This window comes from Chrysemys picta, chromosome 14 (genome assembly GCF_011386835.1).
Source record: "Chrysemys picta bellii isolate R12L10 chromosome 14, ASM1138683v2, whole genome shotgun sequence".
Classification (NCBI taxonomy): Eukaryota; Metazoa; Chordata; order Testudines; family Emydidae; genus Chrysemys; species Chrysemys picta.
The window spans coordinates 1,592,331-1,610,474 of NC_088804.1; the positions used below are offsets into that span (position 1 = coordinate 1,592,331).

General features: G+C 46.5%; 1 protein-coding gene across 18 annotated transcripts in view; it reads left to right on the top strand.

Annotated features, from left to right (window-relative positions):
* PDPR (pyruvate dehydrogenase phosphatase regulatory subunit) overlaps positions 1 to 18,144 on the top strand; it is a 99,732-nt gene that overhangs the window by 70,849 nt on the left and 10,739 nt on the right. For 15 of the 18 annotated variants that reach the window (XM_042856482.2, XM_065567455.1, XM_005279469.4 and 12 more), the window contains 9 exons: positions 1,691 to 1,883; positions 4,115 to 4,239; positions 8,394 to 8,549; positions 8,650 to 8,783; positions 9,229 to 9,377; positions 10,816 to 10,928; positions 11,363 to 11,457; positions 15,082 to 15,171; positions 16,102 to 16,284. In XM_042856482.2, the coding sequence (XP_042712416.1) occupies positions 1,691 to 1,883; positions 4,115 to 4,239; positions 8,394 to 8,549; positions 8,650 to 8,783; positions 9,229 to 9,377; positions 10,816 to 10,928; positions 11,363 to 11,457; positions 15,082 to 15,171; positions 16,102 to 16,284 (1,238 nt within the window). Of the gene's footprint in view, positions 1 to 1,690; positions 1,884 to 4,114; positions 4,240 to 8,393; positions 8,550 to 8,649; positions 8,784 to 9,228; positions 9,378 to 10,815; positions 10,929 to 11,362; positions 11,458 to 15,081; positions 15,172 to 16,101; positions 18,057 to 18,144 lie in introns of all 18 variants that reach the window. The other 3 variants (XR_010592642.1, XR_010592643.1, XM_042856483.2) reach the window with 2 other exon arrangements.

Below are 18,144 nucleotides of genomic sequence, written 5' to 3' on the forward strand. Positions count from 1 at the left end.
TGACAGCCTCCCCAGAACCCCCAACCTATCTAACCCCCCCGCTCCCTGTCCCTGACTGTCCCAACCCCTCTCCACACTCCTGCCCCCCTGACAGCCCCCCCAGAATCCCAGACCCATCTAACCCCCCCTGCTCCCTGTCCCTGACTGTCCCAACCCCTCTCCAAACCCCTGCCCCCCGACAGCCCCCCCCCAAACTCCCGACCTATCCAACCCCTCCTCCCTGTCCCCTGACCAGGGCCAGCTTTAAAGAGCCCAGGAATCGGGCTGCACTCTGGCCGGAGCTCCGGCCGGGGTTGCGGGGCTTGGGGCCGGGCCGGAGGTGCTCGGCCGGGGCTGGGCTGGCGCGCTCGGCCGGAACCGGGGTCGCTGCCCTGGGGCCAGAACTGGGACCAGAACCGCTGGGGCCCAAGCTGGGCCCGAACTGCTGGGGCCGCCGTGCACCGCTCAGCCCGGGCCGCACCTCCCCGGAGCTCTCCTCCTCGCGCTCCCCCCCCCGCCCCAGCTTACCTGTTGCTGCCTCCCACCTGCCCCTGCTTCTTTTCAGACTTCCTGCGAAGATCTGATTCGCGGGAAGCAGGGGAGGGTGAGGAGCAGGTGGGAGGAGGAGGGGGAAGACAGCTGCGGGGCCGGACAGCATGGTAAGGCTGCAGGGGATGGGGGGAGCCGGGAAGGGGCTTTGGGTGCCCAGTGGTGCTTGGCCGTCGGTTTTCTGTCTATAAATTGCTGACCGGGGGGAAATCCCGGACATTTTTAGATTTTTAAACCCCCCCCCCCGGATGGCTATTTATAGACCGAAAAGCCGGACCTGTCCGGGAAAATCCGGACATATGGTAGCACAACACAGGAGCCTATGCCACTCCCCGTGGGTTCTACATGTCAGAGAGTCCTGCCATCTCTGCAGTCATAGTCTCCATCTCTTCCCCCCCAAAGAATTCTTCACTGTGTTGTCTTTTCCTAACTCTTTCACAGCTGGGATCACTAATTATTGTTCAGTTGCAATATCACAGTCACTTGGGTGGAGTGGGGCTTGCTTGCTGCTGGGTCACAAGCAAGGCGGAGCCTGGGTTGCCTTAAAAGGTCCACCAGTCTTTGATAGCGCTGTTCTAGATACCTTATAAGACCAGACCTGACACCGGCTGCTCTGAGACCCCGCTAGTGAAATTCATAACCCCATACTCACGCTGCAATCCCCATGTGCTTGGGGAGTGGGCATAAAAGCTTTTTTTCTCTTCAGACATTTTTAAGGGAACATGAAACTTGACCATTTCAGTGCTTGCATCTGCTGAATTTTGAGCAAACGAAGGTATGTAAAATACCTTGCGGAGGGAAACCCTGAACCAAAAAAAATTGAAATGAGATAATTTGCTTTATGGGGATAGCCAGTTCTTCATACCCTCAAAAGGGATCTCTTTCAGGGTTGATCCATTTTAATTAGCCTGTGAAGGCAGGGTCTGCTAGGTTTCCTGCCCTTCTACTGATCTACACCTGTGGTACTTTACAGCAAATATCCAGTTTGTCCCATGGATGCACTGAGACATGGAAGATACTGCTGTTTGTCTGTCTTGGTGTAAATGGACTGGTTTGTGTGTCTGGTTTGGGGATGGAGGAGGAGTGGTTGAAGTGCCTGTAGACTAAAGGCTGTGGTTTATCAGGATTAAATTGTCTTGTCTTGTTTTGTTTTGGTGACTAGAGCCACTGCTGAGTTCTCTTCTGCGGAGGATGCCAGGGTTGGAGGCTCTGGAGATCATGCAGTTAGTGAACTGCCCAGAATCCTTCACTCCAGATATGCGGTGCATCATGGGAGAGTCACCCACGGTACAGGGCTACTTCGTCCTGGCTGGAATGAACTCCGCTGGCACCTCTTTTGGTGGAGGAGCAGGCAGGTAAGTGGCTCACCAGCAATGTTCCCTCTAATTTTTTATATCTACGTGTGGAATGAATTATGTTATGTGCACCAATATGGAAGTGACGTGTGGCAGGGCTGGGGCCGAGGGGTTCGGAGTGTGTGTGGGGGCTCAGGGCTGTGGCAGAGGGTTTGGGTGTGGGGGTGAGGGCTCCAGCTGGGGGGTGTGGGCTATGGGGTGGGTCCAGGGATGAGGAGATTGGGGTGCAGGCTGCCTCTAGGCTGGGGCTGGAGGACTCCTCTCAGCCCTCTCCCCGCCGGCAGCAGCTCTGGGGCTGGGGTCAGAGGCCTCCCCCCAGCCCTCTCCCTGCCAGTGGCAGCCCCTAGGGAGAGGCGCTTCTGATCACTGGCAGCCCTGCACGCCCCCAACTTCTTCCCCTCCCTGCCTACCTCTCTCCTGTCCTCTCCCCAGCCCCCTATGGCTGTGGGCCTGCGCAGCCCTTTATAGCCTGCTGTGCAGCCACACAGCTTAGAGGGAACTTAGCTCACCAGTATAGTGCAAGAGACACAGTGGGGTTTTGTGTACCACAGGACGATATGCAGAATTTGATCATGTAAAACTGTCAGTCAATTCATGGGAGCCTGAGCTTAGTCAAGAAAGCAGCCTGGGTTATGAAAGAACACTGCGTTAGAGAGGGTGAAGAGCATATTGCATTTTCTCGGATTTCCTTCTCTGTGGGGGTTGCTGACTCATCAGGTTATTGGCTTTCCCTACGCATCTTTTTAGGCTCCACATGTCAGGGACCAACAGCTTGCTGAAGACTGATGAGGCTCCTTGCAGGGCCCACCAGTCCTGTTCCTTTTCCCAGCTGGCAGAAATAAATGCTGAGCACAGCACAGCTCATCTTGTCCCCTGCGCACAGGCTGGGTGTGTTGCCTCTGTGGTGCTGCCACATGAGGGGGGAAATTCCTAAATCCTAGACCTGTAGGCCAGCCTCTCTCAGAGTTAATTTTCACTAAAAATGCAGGCGATAAAGTACTTTGTACTATAAATACTAATGTGAGTTAAATGTCGGTGAAAGGTGCTGGGTTCACAGTCCCGGAGACTCATTTATACATTCCCCAAACAAACTTCCCCCACACTTCCTTCTGCCAGCGTCCTAGAGTTGTGATGACTCCCTGGTAGATTAGACTTTCATACAAATACAGGAACTTTGACAGATTTGTACAGATCACATCCAGGAAAAAAGGCTGCATTTAAAATGGCTGCTGCCCCTCACCCTGGTTTGCCCTCACCCACTCTCTCCTATAGTGGCTCCATCTTGGCACCCTGATCTGGCCCAGAATCCTCTGCCCCCACCCATTGCCTTCCATTAGCCAGGATTCTTCCTACCATCCCAGCCCCAGAGTGACCTGTTTTCCCCCCCTTCTTCTGTGATGGATATTGGTATCCAGATTTAGTACCCATTTGGTTCTGGTAACCATTAGTTGTCAGATGATTCACACAGAAAAGGGAATCCTCCATTTTTCTCTGTCATAATAAGGTCCATAGCACCATTACAGGAAGATCTGCAGCCTATTTGCAGCTTTGGGGTCAGAACCAGACCTGTCCATTTGTCGGTTCAAGCTGTCTGTCTTGACATTGCATTAACATAGCTTTCTCCGTAGATTTTCTGATGACCCCTTTGCTATTGTCTCTGCCAGCCAAATGTGTTGAACTGTTCTGCTTTAGTCTGGGCTGCTCTCTTCCTTTTAGCTTTCTGTCATTCTGTCTTGACAGGGGTCTGGAGTACACCCTCCAGGCCTACCTTAGTCATTGCCGGAGGTGTAGCCAAATGTAACCTCCACCTTCACAGGCACCTTCTGCTGAGGAGTGAGCCTGAACCAGGTACCTGAAATGACAAAGCAGTTGGCTTCTTAACCCCAGATTAAGCATACTTCAGCACTCCCTGCTTTGTGTATCCTAAGGATTTAGCATAATGCCAGCCATGCTAGCAGTCTAATGCTCTCTAGTTTCACTTGCAGTGTCCTCAGCTTCCTTTGCTCTGTGCAGTAAATTTCATTCCATTATCTGGTGGCTGGTTTTGTTTTAGATTGAAATCTCCCAGCTCCCATTGGTGTCTGTATTATTGTAATCTTATTCAAAGCCTCTGCCGATTGCAAGAAATCATGGTGCCCAAATTGCCATTACTCCTTGACTTAAGAGCTAGACTCTTGCTCATAGTGCTTCAATTAACATCCAAATCCTCCTTGGTTTCTGCCTCCAACCAGGTACTTGGCTGAGTGGATGGTAAATGGTTGCCCATCAGAAAATGTTTGGCCACTGGACCTGAAGCGCTTTGGTGCCCTTCAGAGCAGTCGCACCTTCCTCCGTCACCGTGTCATGGAAGTAATGCGTAAGTAACCTACCAGTGTACTCACTATTCTAGTCTAGACAGGTTCTTATCACCTTAGTACCCTGCCCGTGGTGCATTGAGCAACATGACTAACATCTGTCAAGTGTTGTTCTCTTATCCTCTCCCGAGGGGGAGAAATGTTTTTCAGTGGAGTGTCTTGTTTTGATAGGGTTTTAGGTTTGTATCTATCTATCTATCTATCTATCTATCTATCTATATTTTCATGTTGCATTGTATTTATGTTAGAGAAGGCAAGGTCGAAGAAATGCACCTACCTTTGGAGTGGAAGGTAGTGAGGTTTGTGATGACTCTGTCTAGCATTCACAGAGGTGTGTAGGACTCTGTCGTCTCTGCTGCACCTTTTCTCCTCCCAGCATTGAACTGCAGTCATTCTGAGAGCCACTTTCTCCCTTCAGGCCCTCCAGATGGCCGTGCAGCCTTTGCCCAATAGGAGAGAGCACCTGGCTTCCTCATAGGTTGTTAGTAGCACTCTGCTAATCTGTTCCAGAGAGATACTCCTATATTGGTGCTACAGATACCTTTGTACTTGTCTGCTCACCCAACATCCTTTGGACCATGTGTTTTTTATCCTGGTTAACATATCTTCTGCATGGGAGTCCCGTGCATCACTGGCTAGAACTCAAATAGAATAAAGGCAGTGCAGAATGGTGGATTATCTGTAACTTTAAATCAAGATTTAGAATTTATGGGTCTATTACAGGAATGGGTGGGAGAAGATCTGTAGCCTGCGATGTACAGGAGGTTAGACTAGATGATCCTGATGGTCCCTTCTGGCTATAAAGCCTGAGTCTATGAAAGTTTCCACCTAAAAGCATTGTGTTGTCCCAAGCATCCTGATATTTTATGTGTCAGTATAATGTGAAAATGCAAATGTCCCAATTTAGGAATATTGAGTCTAATGATCTTTTATCAGTTGCGAAGGTTTTATAGACATGCTCCACTGTCAAGGGCAAAATGGTTCAGCATGCTGCTGCTGTCTGTATTTACCCTCATGCCACAGTTTCTAATCAGTTGAGGCCCATAATCTTATATATTAAGTGCCTTGTAGGGTGAGGCCCATAATTATGTGTTTCTTCCTATCACTGGATAATCCTGAGTGAAACAAAACTGAGCTTCAATGAAGAGTGGCTTTAGATGGGAAGAGTCCTGCCTCACTGTTTTTAAAGGTGAAGGTAAGGATGGAACAGAAGTGACAATCAAAAGAGTATCTAAGGCTGAGACCTCTCGGGGATCGATTTATCGCGTCCCGATGGGACGCGACAATCGATCCCCGAATCGACGCTCTTACTCCACCAGCGGAGGTGGGAGTAAGCGCTGTCGACGGGAAGCCGCAGAGGTCGATTTTGCCGCCATCCCTACAGCGGGGTAAGTCGGCTGCGATACGTCGAATTCAGCTACGCTATATGCGTAGCTGAATTTGCATATCTTAAATCGACCCCCCCCCTGTAGTGTAGATATAGCCTATAGGAACCAGAAGGCCTAAGCTAAAAATATGTATGTTAAGATCAGAGCAAAAGAATTGCAGGGTAAAACTCTTAGATCACTTATGTCCAAAAAACTTTCCCCCATGTTTAGAATACCTTTCTTTCTCCTGTAGAATCACAGCAGATTCCAAATTTGGCACTCACTCACATCCGTGTACATCCTGAGAAACACCACTGAGTTACTGTAGCTATTCTGGGTAAATTAACACCATGTTCAGTCCCTGGTCTTGTCACATTTTGTATTCTAATAGAAATATCCCTCTCTTCTCTTCCCACCCACTTCCCTCAGGACACTGGTCCAATACCATATAAGAGTGGTAAAAATGCCAGTCATGATGCAGAGAGGACAGATGTATTCAATTAAATATTGAATTAAATTAAATATTTCTGCTCTGTGTTTGGAAAGAAGCAGGATGTTGTATTCGTATCTTACCATGATAAGGAAATACCTTCTGTTCCATCAGTAACTAGGGAAGATGTCAAATAGCAGCTACTATAGTTTAACATATTTAAATCAGCAGGACTGGATAACTTACACCCAGGAGTAGTAAAGAATTGGCTGAGCAGCTCTCTGAACTATTAATATTAATTTTTAACAAATCTTGGGACACTGGGTAAGTCCCAGAGAAGTGGAATAAAGCTAATGTTGTACCAGAATTTTAAAATAAGGGTAAATGAGATGACTTGGGTAACTATAGGCTGGACATCCTGACATCATTCCCAGTTAAAATCATGGAAAAGCTGATATGGGATGCAATCAGTAAAAGATTAAAGGATGGTAGCATAATGAATGCCAGTCAGCATGGTTCTATGGAAAATAGATCTTGTCAAACTAACTTGATATCCTGTTTTGATGAGATTACAAATTGGATTAATAAAGTTAACTGAGTTGACATAAAATATGGAGACTTCTGTAAGGTATTTAATTTAGTCCCACATGACATTGATTTTGTGTATCATCACTGGTAAAAATTGCAATGACACAAAAATTGGTGGAGTGGTAAATAATGATGGGGTCATTTATACAGACTGATGAGGATTGCTTGGTATATTCAGCTCATCTGAACATGGTGCATTTTAATGCAGCCAAATACAAGGTCATACTTCTAGGAATAAACACATTTACAAGATGAGTGACAATGTCCTGACTCTGAAAAAGATGTAGAGGTAATGGTAGATAACCAATTGAACATGAGCTCCCAGTGTGATGCTGTAGCGAAGAGGGTGAATGTAATCTTGTGATGGGTTGGATCACAGAAACCCCCTTGGGAGCTGCCACCCGATGTGCAAAGACTACCCCTGCTCCTGTTTTCCCTGCCAGCTCAGAACTCCAGCACCCTGTCTTGCTGAGCCAGACACTCCTGTTTGGCTCCAGACACAGATCCAGGGTCTGAATCACTTGTCCCAAAGCTGCAAGTTTACCTGAAAACAGCTCACAGTAGTGTGCTTGTCTTTAGCACTCAGATGCCCAATGTATAATGCTACTCTGAAACCTTGTATTTATAAGCAGGGAATATCAAATAGGAGTAGGGAGGTTGTATTACCTCTGTTTACAGCATTAGTGAGGCCATTCCTGGAATACGTAGTCCAGTTCTGATGCCCACACTTCAAGAAGGACGTTAAAAAATTGGAAAGGGTTCAGAATAGAGCAACAAGAATGCTTTGAGGTCTGGAAAGAGACTTATGAGATTATGGCAAGAGATTTAAGAAGCTCAACCTATTTAGTTTATCCAAAAGTTGGTTAAGAGGTGACTTGATCACCGTCTGTAAGGGCCTAAATGGGAAAGACAATTCTGACAGAGTGCTCTTTAATTAAGCAGGACAAGGCCATGGTTGGAAGCTGAAGCTAGACAAACAGACTAGAAACAAGATGCAAACTTTTGGCAGTGAGGATAGTCATTGGGACAACTTACACGGAGATGTGGTGGATTCTCCATCACTTGCAATCTTTAAATCTAGACTGGATGTCTTTCTAAAAGATATGCTGTAGCTCACTTAGAAGTTATGGGCTTGATACAGAAATTACTGGGAGAGGTTCTATGGCCTGTGTTATGCAAGAGATCTAGATGATCACAGTGGCTCCTTCTGTTTAAAATCTATGACACATGCACCCAGCTGCTATGGCATAGGATTTGGGGGCACGCTGGTGAGAGAAGGCTAGATATGGCTCCAGATATATATAATCCAGCCACCCATTGGTATAAATGGAGTAAGGCTGCTCCATAATCTAGAACTATAGTGTTCTCTTATAACCAGCAAACAACCTAGAAATAAAGTTAGTCTCGCACTCAGCAATTTTATGAACCCTTTTCCTGCTGCTCCTCATCTCAGCTTCTGTACTGCATCAAACTCACCAGTTTCCTTTGAAGAGCTGACATTTGAATGACAGCACTTCAGAAGTGGCATACTAGCTATAACGGGACAGCTTTGAAAAGTTAAATTTGGTACCGTAAGCAGCAGCAAAACAGCTAAATACCAGAATTCTTTCTTCAGCTATGATTTTGCTAGATTATATACTCTCTAGAAGTACGGCAGAATGGATACAATCTGTTAGAAAGGAATACTTGTGAGGAAGGGCAGTCTTTATAAGGAAGCTGGGCTGAAGTGTCAGCAACTTAGCTGATATTTGGCCACCCTTGACCATTACAGCCCTGATCTATGATCTGAAGGTTCCCCGTTGGGATTTCCAGACTGGGAGGCAGTTGCGTACTTCCCCTCTCTATGATCGCCTGGATGCCCAGGGAGCCAGATGGATGGAGAAGCATGGATTCGAGAGACCCAAGTACTTTGTCCCACCAGGGAAAGGTGAGATCATATTCTCCTCTGCATAGAGCATTCCTGTTGATTTAATGTGCATCATTGCAGTCAGCTTATGAATTGTTCTCTCGATTCTTGCCTTCCATAGATCTATTGGCATTGGATCAGAGCAAGACCTTCTACAAACCAGATTGGTTTGACATTGTGGGGTCAGAGGTCAAGTGCTGTAAGGAGGCTGTGTGTGTAATTGACATGTCATCTTTTACCAAGTTTGAAATAAGCGTAAGTACCTATGGGGTGACAAAGGGACAGACTGGCAAATGCTGTTTCTTGTGGGCTGTTTGCTGCTTTTTTAAAATGCTGTATGCCCCATTGAGGATAGATATAGGAGGAAGAACTGTATGATCAATTTCTGCTTTTACCACAGGCCTGTAACATTCTGATTGTATGATTAGTATTTATTTGTACTACCCTTTGTGACTTAATTTAGAGTATTTGTGACATGATTAATTAGAATTAACAGACTTAGCTTTCTGAAAATTCTTGGATACTCTTATGTTATGTGAAAAGCCTTGGCCATCTGTGTAATTACTGTTATGAATTGAGAGGCTTTTGGTGGGATGAATCAGGGGTGCTATATAAAACAGCCTCCATGAATTTGCATTGCCCTGCAGCTCGTTGCTCAGCCAACTGGCCTGATCCTCTCTTTCCATCTCAATCCCTGCAGTCCACAGGGGAGCAGGCACTGGAGGTTCTGCAGTATCTCTTCTCGAATGACCTGGATGTGCCAGTTGGGCACATTGTGCACACAGGCATGCTCAATGAAGAAGGAGGGTATGAGAATGACTGCAGCATTGCACGATTAAACAAGCGCAGGTAAGTCTGCACAGCAGCATCCTTATCTTCTGTGTTCTTGGCGTTAATCTCAGTTTCCGTAGTACCTCTTATTGTAGATAAGTCAGCGTCTTCATTTTCTTTCCCTTTTAATAGTCCTTTGCTGCAGTGTAGTCCACCCCCACAGAGTCCTAATTTCCTAACCCAGTAGAATGACTGTTTGTAACAAGGCAACGTGGGGGAAAATTGTCTTTTCTCTGTTGGTGCAGTAATAAGCTTATGTTTTTAAAAGGACGTGACCAGTCTGGTTAGAGTCTGAAATATTAAGCTTCTCAAAGGGAAGGTAAATTCTGTTCAGCGATCCTTTGACATTGTTATTAATGTTTTCCTAATTATTTAAAATACAAGACAGAATGCACACACGCTGGATTCTAGGCAGCCCTGCCAGAACAACTGCGCTGAACCCTCACCTCCTCTCTCCTTGATTATTTAACTCCACATATGTTGTAGTACGACTTCCCCAATCATCAGCTCTCCAGACTGTAGCCTGTGCAAACTTCTGTTGCCTGCCCTCACCCCATAGATGTTCAGTGTAGCATGAACACATGGCCCAGTGCTTGGTGAGCTCCACTGATTTCTCATTCATTTCAGGATCTAGTCCAAAGCTTCCCTCAATTTTAAAACTGTCCCACTGCATAATCTCCTTATTGTTTGCTTGAGAACCTTCTCCTTTGCAGCTCTTGCTATCTGGAACAATTTCTTTTTATCTCATCATTGCATCAGTTCTCCATGTGTTTTCATAGACCAGGTGAAAGCATTTGTGTGACCCTCGTAGTTTTCCTTCCTATTATTCATTTCTTCAGCTGTTTTATCTAACTCAGTAAAGCACTTTGGGATTCACTTTGTATGAAAGACATTAACCCAAATAAAGGTGTATTAGGTCTTCAGAGATATGAATATAAATAACATTCATTTTACTGTATCAAATTGAGTTCTGTTTCCTTGGAAACTGATACCAGTAACCCCCCAAGGTGTACCAACAGGCAGCTTTTCACTCATTTCTCTTGAAACAGGAAATTACACAGGGAGTAGAACCACTTATTGGTTATTGGAGTAGCTAGAATCTTGGTGGCTGCAAAGAGGTGTGAATAGTTAATTCTTTGCACTGTGGTCATGACATTTGAGATCCCCCATGTTCTTTAACAATTGGCACTGTCTCTAGTCCGGTTCTTGTGCCTCTATTCCCTAAATAAATCACCAGCACTCTTAACACTTCAACGCTGGGATTTCCCATTGTGAGAGTGACTTTATACATGGTTTTAGCAAAGCAATTTGCCTCTGTTCTTGTTTGCTCAGGGGATTACTGCCTGGCTCCAGAGTTCAGAGAAGTGAGTTTTGGTGTTGCATCTCAGAGACAGAACAAAATAGGTTCACCTTGTGGCCATCCAGTCACTGTCCTGCTTTTAATTTTCTATTCTAGTTTCTTCATGATTTCTCCTACTGACCAGCAAGTCCACTGCTGGGCCTGGCTCAAAAAGCATATGCCTAATGACAGTAATTTGCTCTTGGAGGATGTGACCTGGAAGTATACCGGTAAGACATGCCTGGAGGCAGAGGTGAAATTGCCCTGACATTCTGCATGCCTTTTTTTTTTTTACTATCACTGCACACTAATCAGTTGTATTATCTGTCCACCATGACGCTCAGGTCTTTTTCCTGAATGGTTACATAGAACCCAGTAATGTGTCTGAGTAGTTCAAACTATTCCTTCCAATATACATAAGCTTGGACGTCACTTCCACTTCCTCACAGGCTCCCAAGACAGCAGCTAGCTGACCCCTGGAAGATCTTTTTCCATTTCTAGTTTCTGTGAATCTCTATGAATCTTGTGATTGTTGCCCATAGCAACAATTGATACAGAAATCAGAGACTGGAAAAAAGTAAGGTAAGCATGCGGACAGATGGAACCTTCCCCTTCATCCATCTGATTGCTCAGTAGTAGAAAACCTTTTCCTTTCTCTATCTAGCTCTCAATCTGATTGGCCCTCGTGCAGTGGACGTGCTGTCAGAATTATCCTATGTCCCGATGACTCCAGAACACTTCCCCTCTCTCTTTTGCAAGGTGAGTGACTTGCATTTACAGATGAGAGTACAAATACTTAGAATTACTGAGATAACTGAACTAGGTACTTAGCACAAATCATTGTGGATATTTTTATTATCTCCCTTTAAAATCTACTTACTGAATATACAGCAGAACTTCTTTGAAATGGACTTTATTCTGTGTAGCTGTAGTTCTAACTGATATCTCAGTTTCAGAGTGGTAGCCGTGTTAGTCTGTATCAGCAAAAAGAATGAGGAGTACTTGTGGCACCTTAGAGACTAACAAATTTATTTGAGCATAAGCTTTCGTGGGCTACAGCCCACTTCATCGGATGCATGCACTGGAAAATATAGTAGGAAGATAGATATACACTGAGAACATGAAAAAATGGGTGTTGCCATACCAATTAAGGTGGGCTATTATCAGCAGGAGAAAAAAAACTTTTGTAGTGATAATCAGGATGGCTCATTTCCAACAGTTGACAAGAAAGTGTGAGTAACAGTAGGGAAAAAATTAGCATGGGGAAATAGCTTTTACTTTGTGTAATGACCCATCCACTCCCAGTCTTTATTCAAGCCTAATTTAGTGGTGTCCAGTTTGCAAATTAATTCCAATTCTGCAGTTTCTCGTTGGAGTCTGTTTTTGAAGTTTTTTTGTTGGAGAGTTGCAACTTTGAGGTCTGTAATTGAGTGACCAGGGAGGTTGAAGTGTTCTCCGACTGGTTTTTGAATGTTATAATTCTTGACGTCTGATTTGTGTCCATTTATTCTTTTGAGTAGAGACTGTCCAGTTTGGCCAATGTACATGGCAGAGGGGCATTGCTGGCACGTGATGGCATAGATCACATTGGTAGATGTGCAGGTGAACGAGCTTCTGATGGTGTGGCTGATGTGGATAGGTCCTATGATGGTGTCCCTTGAATAGATATGTGGACAGAGTTGGCATCGGGCTTTGTTGCAAGGATAGGTTCCTGGGTTAGTGTTTATGTGGGTGTGTGGTTGCTGGTGAGTATTTGCTTCAGGTTGGGGGGCTGTCTGTAAGTGAGGATTGGCCTGTCTCTCAAGATCTGTGTGAGTGAGGGATCGTCCTTCAGGATAGGTTGTAGCTCCTTGATGATGCGCTGGAAAGGTTTTAGTTGGGGGCTGTGGCGTTCTGTTACTTTCTTTGTTGGGCCTGTCCTGGAGTAGGTGACTTCTGGGTACTCGTCTGGCTCTGTCAGTCTGTTTCTTCACTTCAGCAGGTGGGTATTGTAGTTTTAAGAATGCTTGATAGAGATCTAGTAGGGTGTTTGTCTCAGTCTGAGGGATTGGAGCAAATGCGGTTGTATCTTAGAGTTTGGCTGTAGACAATGGATCGTGTGATGTGGTCTGGATGAAAGCTGGAGGCATGTAGGTAAGTATCGCAGTCAGTAGGTTTCTGGTATAGGGTGGTGTTTATTTGACCATCGCTTATTAGCACGGTAGTGTCCAGGAAGTGGATCTCTTGTGTGGACTGATCCAGGCTGAGGTTGATGGTGGGATGGAAATTGTTGAAATCATGGTGGAATTCCTCAAGGGCTTCTTTTCCATGGGTCCAGATGATGAAGATGTCATCATTGTAGCGCAAGTAGAGTAGGGGCGTGTAGCGGGGTGGACACCCGATCCTGCCCTGAAGGGCTTGAAATCAGCCCTGAAAGAGGGCTGCAGTGATAAAAGCTGGGCTGATTTGGGAAGCGGCTGCAGCTGGGCCACACCCCAATCAGGCCACAGCTGGCCTGTATAAAAAGGCTGGGAGCCAGGAGCCCAAACAGTCTCTGTCTGCGTTCAGAGAGAGAAGGGCCTGGCTGCAGGGAGTTTAACCAAGTGCCTAGAGTGGAGCAGGGCTGAGGAAAGGCCAAGGGAGCCAGGGAGCTCTTGCCTCGGAAAGCCCCAGGCTGCAGTCCTAGGGTAAGGCCAACGGTGCACTTGGGTTGCAGGAGGCAGCCCGTGGGTAGGCAAGGCAGAGGCAGTAGGTCCAGATCCCCCTTGCCTGTGATGAGTGGCTGATACACTTCAGTCTGCCCCAGTGAACGGGGGCTAAGTGGTGACTGGCAGTAGCCAAGACTGAGGCGAGGTGGGGGTAGGGGTTCCCCTGGGAGGGGAGACCCTGAGATTGGGGGTTACTGCCAGAGGGGCAGCACCCCAGAGAAAGGGGCACTGGGGTCCTGGAAGGGACACGGGGCCAGCGGTAAAGCGGATCACCAGCCTGCAGAGGGCGCTCCGACAGCTGGAGAGCTAATTCCTGACAGAGACCAGCAGGAGGCGCCGCCGGGTGATTCTGTGCATCTTTCCAGGGCGTTAGGGGATGAGAGCTGAGGAACCGGCGTTCTACGTCAGCCATAAAAATGTTGGCATACTGTGGGGCCATGCGGGTACCTATAGCAGTGCCGCTGACTTGAAGGTATAAATTGTCCCCAAATCTGAAATAGTTGTGGGTGAGGACAAAGTCACAAAGTTCAGCCACCAGGTTTGCCATGACATTATTGGGGATACTGTTCCTGATGGCTTGTAGTCCATCTTTGTGTGGAATGTTGGTTTAGAGGGTTTCTACATCCATAGTGGCCAGGATGGTGTTTTCTGGAAGATCACCGATGGATTGTAGTTTCCTCAGGAAGTCGGTGGTGTCTCGAAGATAGCTAGGAGTGCTGGTAGCGTAGGGCCTGAGGTGAGAGTCTACATAGTCAGACAATCCTGCTGTCAGGGTGCCAATGCCTGAGATGATGGGGCATCCAGGATTTCCAGGTTTATGGCTCTTGGGTAGCAGATAGAATACCTCTGGTCGGGGTTCTAGGGGTGTGTCTGTGCAGATTTGTTCCTGTGCTTTTTCAGGGAGTTTCTTCAGCAAATGGTATAGTTTCTTTTGGTAACCCTCAGTGGGATCAGAGGGTAATGGCCTGTAACACTACATTCTAACAGAGACAGTCCATTGTTTGTTCTCTGATACAGCTGACTGGAGAGCATCCATGGACAAAGCAGTTTTTCCACTGAACCTGGCCCCTAATAACCTCAAAATGAATTATGCCTCTTCCTTCCCACCACAGGATGCACTCTTTTGTCCTCTGAGGAAACTCTTCTTAAAATAAGAGGTGGATGTCCACAGCTCTGCCAGTATTTATGATTGGTATGAATGTGGGCATCTTTCTCATATGGCTTGTGAGTGAAGGATTAGAAATGCAACTCTTCCCATAAAAAGCAACAAAGAGTGAATTCACCCATGAAAGCTTATGCTCCAATACATCTGTTAGTCTATAAGGTGCCACAGGACTCTTTTTACAGTTCCAGACTAACATGGCTACCCCTCTGAAACTCTTCCCATGTGTGTATTTGCAGATCCTATCTCCCAGCAACATCTTTGGCATTAGCGTTTATGGCTCTCCTAGTGAGATATCTGTTAGTGCAAGTAGCAAATGCCCCGAAAACCATAACCTCAGAAAATAAGAACTGATCAAATCTCCTTGTTTGAATTAAACTTCACTTTTGAAGTGAGCTAAGATGAGGAAGGAGAAAAGGTTTAGCCCATGGGGTTTGCAGTGTGTGTTTGGCGGGGGGGTCCTCATTCTGGATCTTAGATTCCATGGTCCAGTCTGAACTTTGCTTTTCTCTCTTTAACTCCCCCTTTCTGCAGGAAATGAGCGTGGGGTATGCTAATGGGATCCGTGTGATGAGCATGACACACACAGGAGAACCTGGATTCATGCTATACATCCCTATAGAGGTATAGTGGTTTATAAGCCTTAACCAGTCAGTTCAGTCCTTAAGTCTTTACTCAGTAACACTTCCATCTTAACCATACAAAGATGAATAGGCTTCTTTCCTGCTTGGGTGGGTATAGTTAACTTTAACCCTTGTGGCATGGGGAATGGCATTTTGTAATCTGAAGTATACAAGTGCCTTTGCTAGAACCTCTGGATTCTGGAAGTGAAATTAATGCTGCCTTACATTCAGTCGAACGTGTTTGCTTGCTAGAGTCAGTACTTAGCCATGTGTATAAAAGGTAGGTTTACCAGGCCGGACTATTTTCTGCCCTTGGCGTCCAAATCACACTGCTGTAGTTCTTGTAGTGCATGTAAAAGATCAGATACTGTTGTGTAGTCATGGGCACTCAGTGCAAGGTCTGGTTTTATGAAACTGGGGGACAGAAGGAGGTGGGGGTAGGGAAACTACAGCATATTAACCCAAGATTATGGGAGTCGAATATTAGTCAAAGCCAATTATGGGAAGAATGACCCATTCAATGGAAATAATAGCTGGCAAATTTAAGAACAAATAAATGAAATACTCCTTCCTACAGTTTGTAGTCAGGCTGTGGAAGTCACTGATGTATAGAATTAATGTCCCATACTGTGGCTGGCTTTTAAAGGATGGGTACATAATTATATGCCCCTTATTTGTAGTAATACTAACTCAAACAGGGTAGTCAAATCTGTCTTTACTGTGTGAGCTGATCTCTGAAAGGGACAGGAAGGAGTTTCCCTGCTTTGTGCAGCATTACACAATTGGACAGGTACCTTGTGCAGTCTTTCCTGTGAAGCATTGCTCCGGAGACAGGGTACTGAAGTCTGCCTCTTGCTGTGGAAGATTGTCCCTTTATCTTCTCTGATGCTGTGTGTGCTGGTAATCCTGATGTGTTAATTCTTCCCTGCAGTATGCTCTGCATGTGTACAATGAGTTGATGAGCGTGGGACAGAAGTATGGGATCCGGAATGCTGGCTATTATGCACTTCGCAGCTTACGCATTGAAAAGTTCTTTGCGTTCTGGGGTCAGGATCTGGACACTTTCACCACCCCCTTGGAATGTGGACGTGAGTTCCGGGTGAAACTGGACAAGGTACTGTGTCTGAGGCTGAACCAGCTCCCTCAGCAGTGTTTGCGTGAGAACAGGCAGGATACATGGGATTGAAACAAAGAAGGCAAAGCAGTACTGCCCTGAAAAGAGAGTGCTCTCTAACGGGATAGGTTCCAACACAAATATTTTCATGGGGAAGTGGAGAACTTGTGTGTGAAAATATTTTGTCTGTATTAATGACTGATTCTGTTGCATCTTGAAAAGATGCTAGAAACCACATGAATGCTGTACCCTCCAGCCTCTAGGGCAGTAATCTCAACTGCTTGTGAGTGAAGAATTAGAAATGCAACTCTTCTCACATCTGCCGTGTTTGCAAATCCTATCTCCCAGCAACCGTTTGGCACTAGTGTTTATGGCTTTGTGCCTAGTGTGAACCTTTTACCTGGATAGGGACAATGGGTGTGGAGAGCACTCAGCTGCTTGCAGGATTCAGCCTATTGTTTCGCTTTCTCCTACCAGTCCCCCTGCCCAGTTTCATTGATGGTGCCAGCACATCCCATGGAACAAGATTTGAGGTCAGTTCAACAGCCTAGGGAAGCCCAAGAGCACCAAACCCTGTTTTTTACAGGGATCATCCATAAAAAAATTGCTGTTATGGCAAGGGGTTGGTTGAGATCGGAGTGATATTTTGGGTGCTGGTGATGATCCTTATCTGTTACAACCACTCTCTGGATGCTAAAACTTGGGGTCTCAGTTGCATGAGAGGTAGCAGAATGCCTGGTTTTGTCCTGTTTGCAGGGGTGAGAACCCTCTTGGTAAAGTAGTGACTCCAGGAACTTGATCCAGTTGATCTGGAGTTGTAAGGTTTGACTTGTCTTTTCGTTCTGGGCTCCCTTTTGTCACTATATCAGTAGTATGTACCCCACTCAAACCATGTGACCAGGAGGGCAGCTAGCATCCCCAGAGAGTGACATAATGCTCCACAACCAGAGTGAAGAGAAGCAGTGCACCTCCTTCTTCGAGAGATGTCCCTGTGGGTGCTCCACTCCAGCTGTTGGTGCGCCCGTGCCTTCGCTCAGAGATTTTGACAGCTGTATTCATACCAGTTGCGCACGTGCAGAGCCTGCCCCATGCGCCGAGTGTGCCTCAATAGTACGCATACGTGACCAGTCTCCCCAGTTCCTTCTCTACTGTCCCCGGCCTGAGATGGTGCTCAGCAGACTCATCAGAGAACTTTCTCTCACCTTGTTTAAAATAATTTCCTTCTTAGTTTAGCTTTCCAGTTAGTTAGATACAACTTCCCCTATCTCCTTTCTCTACCAACCCCCCCTCCCCCCCGCACCATACCCCTTTTCTTTTTTCCTGTCAGCTGCAGCCGCTTCCTATGTGCCTGGCTCCACAGGCTTTAAGCGCTGCTCCACCTGCCGCGATGCCATTCCCATCTCCAACGGTCACTCCCAAAGTATAAAATGCTTGGGGGAATCCCACATCCCCCAAAATGTGCCCACTGTTGTAAACTTAAATCCAGGGCACGTAAGGACAGGGAGCTGAGATTTAAACTGTTCCTTATGCAGAAGTCCTTAGGACCAGCCTCGGACCCAGGCGCCGACTCCTCTGCACACGGCTGCCCCCCCGCCCCAAAGAAGGAGAAAAAATCCTCCAAGAAGCAGCAGTCTCTCTCCCCTGTAAGGGACGCACCAAGAGCCAAAAGTTCACCGGGCAGGTCTACAACCTCTCTCCGGCGTTTCCCCGACTCAGCAGTTTTGATGCGCCGGGCTCCTCCAGCGCTGCGTAAAACCTGCCTGCGCTGTGGCGTTACCCTGTTTCCCCGAAAATAAGACATCCTCCGAAAATAAGGCCTACTTACAGTTTTGCCTCTCGTTGTAATATAAGGCATCCCCC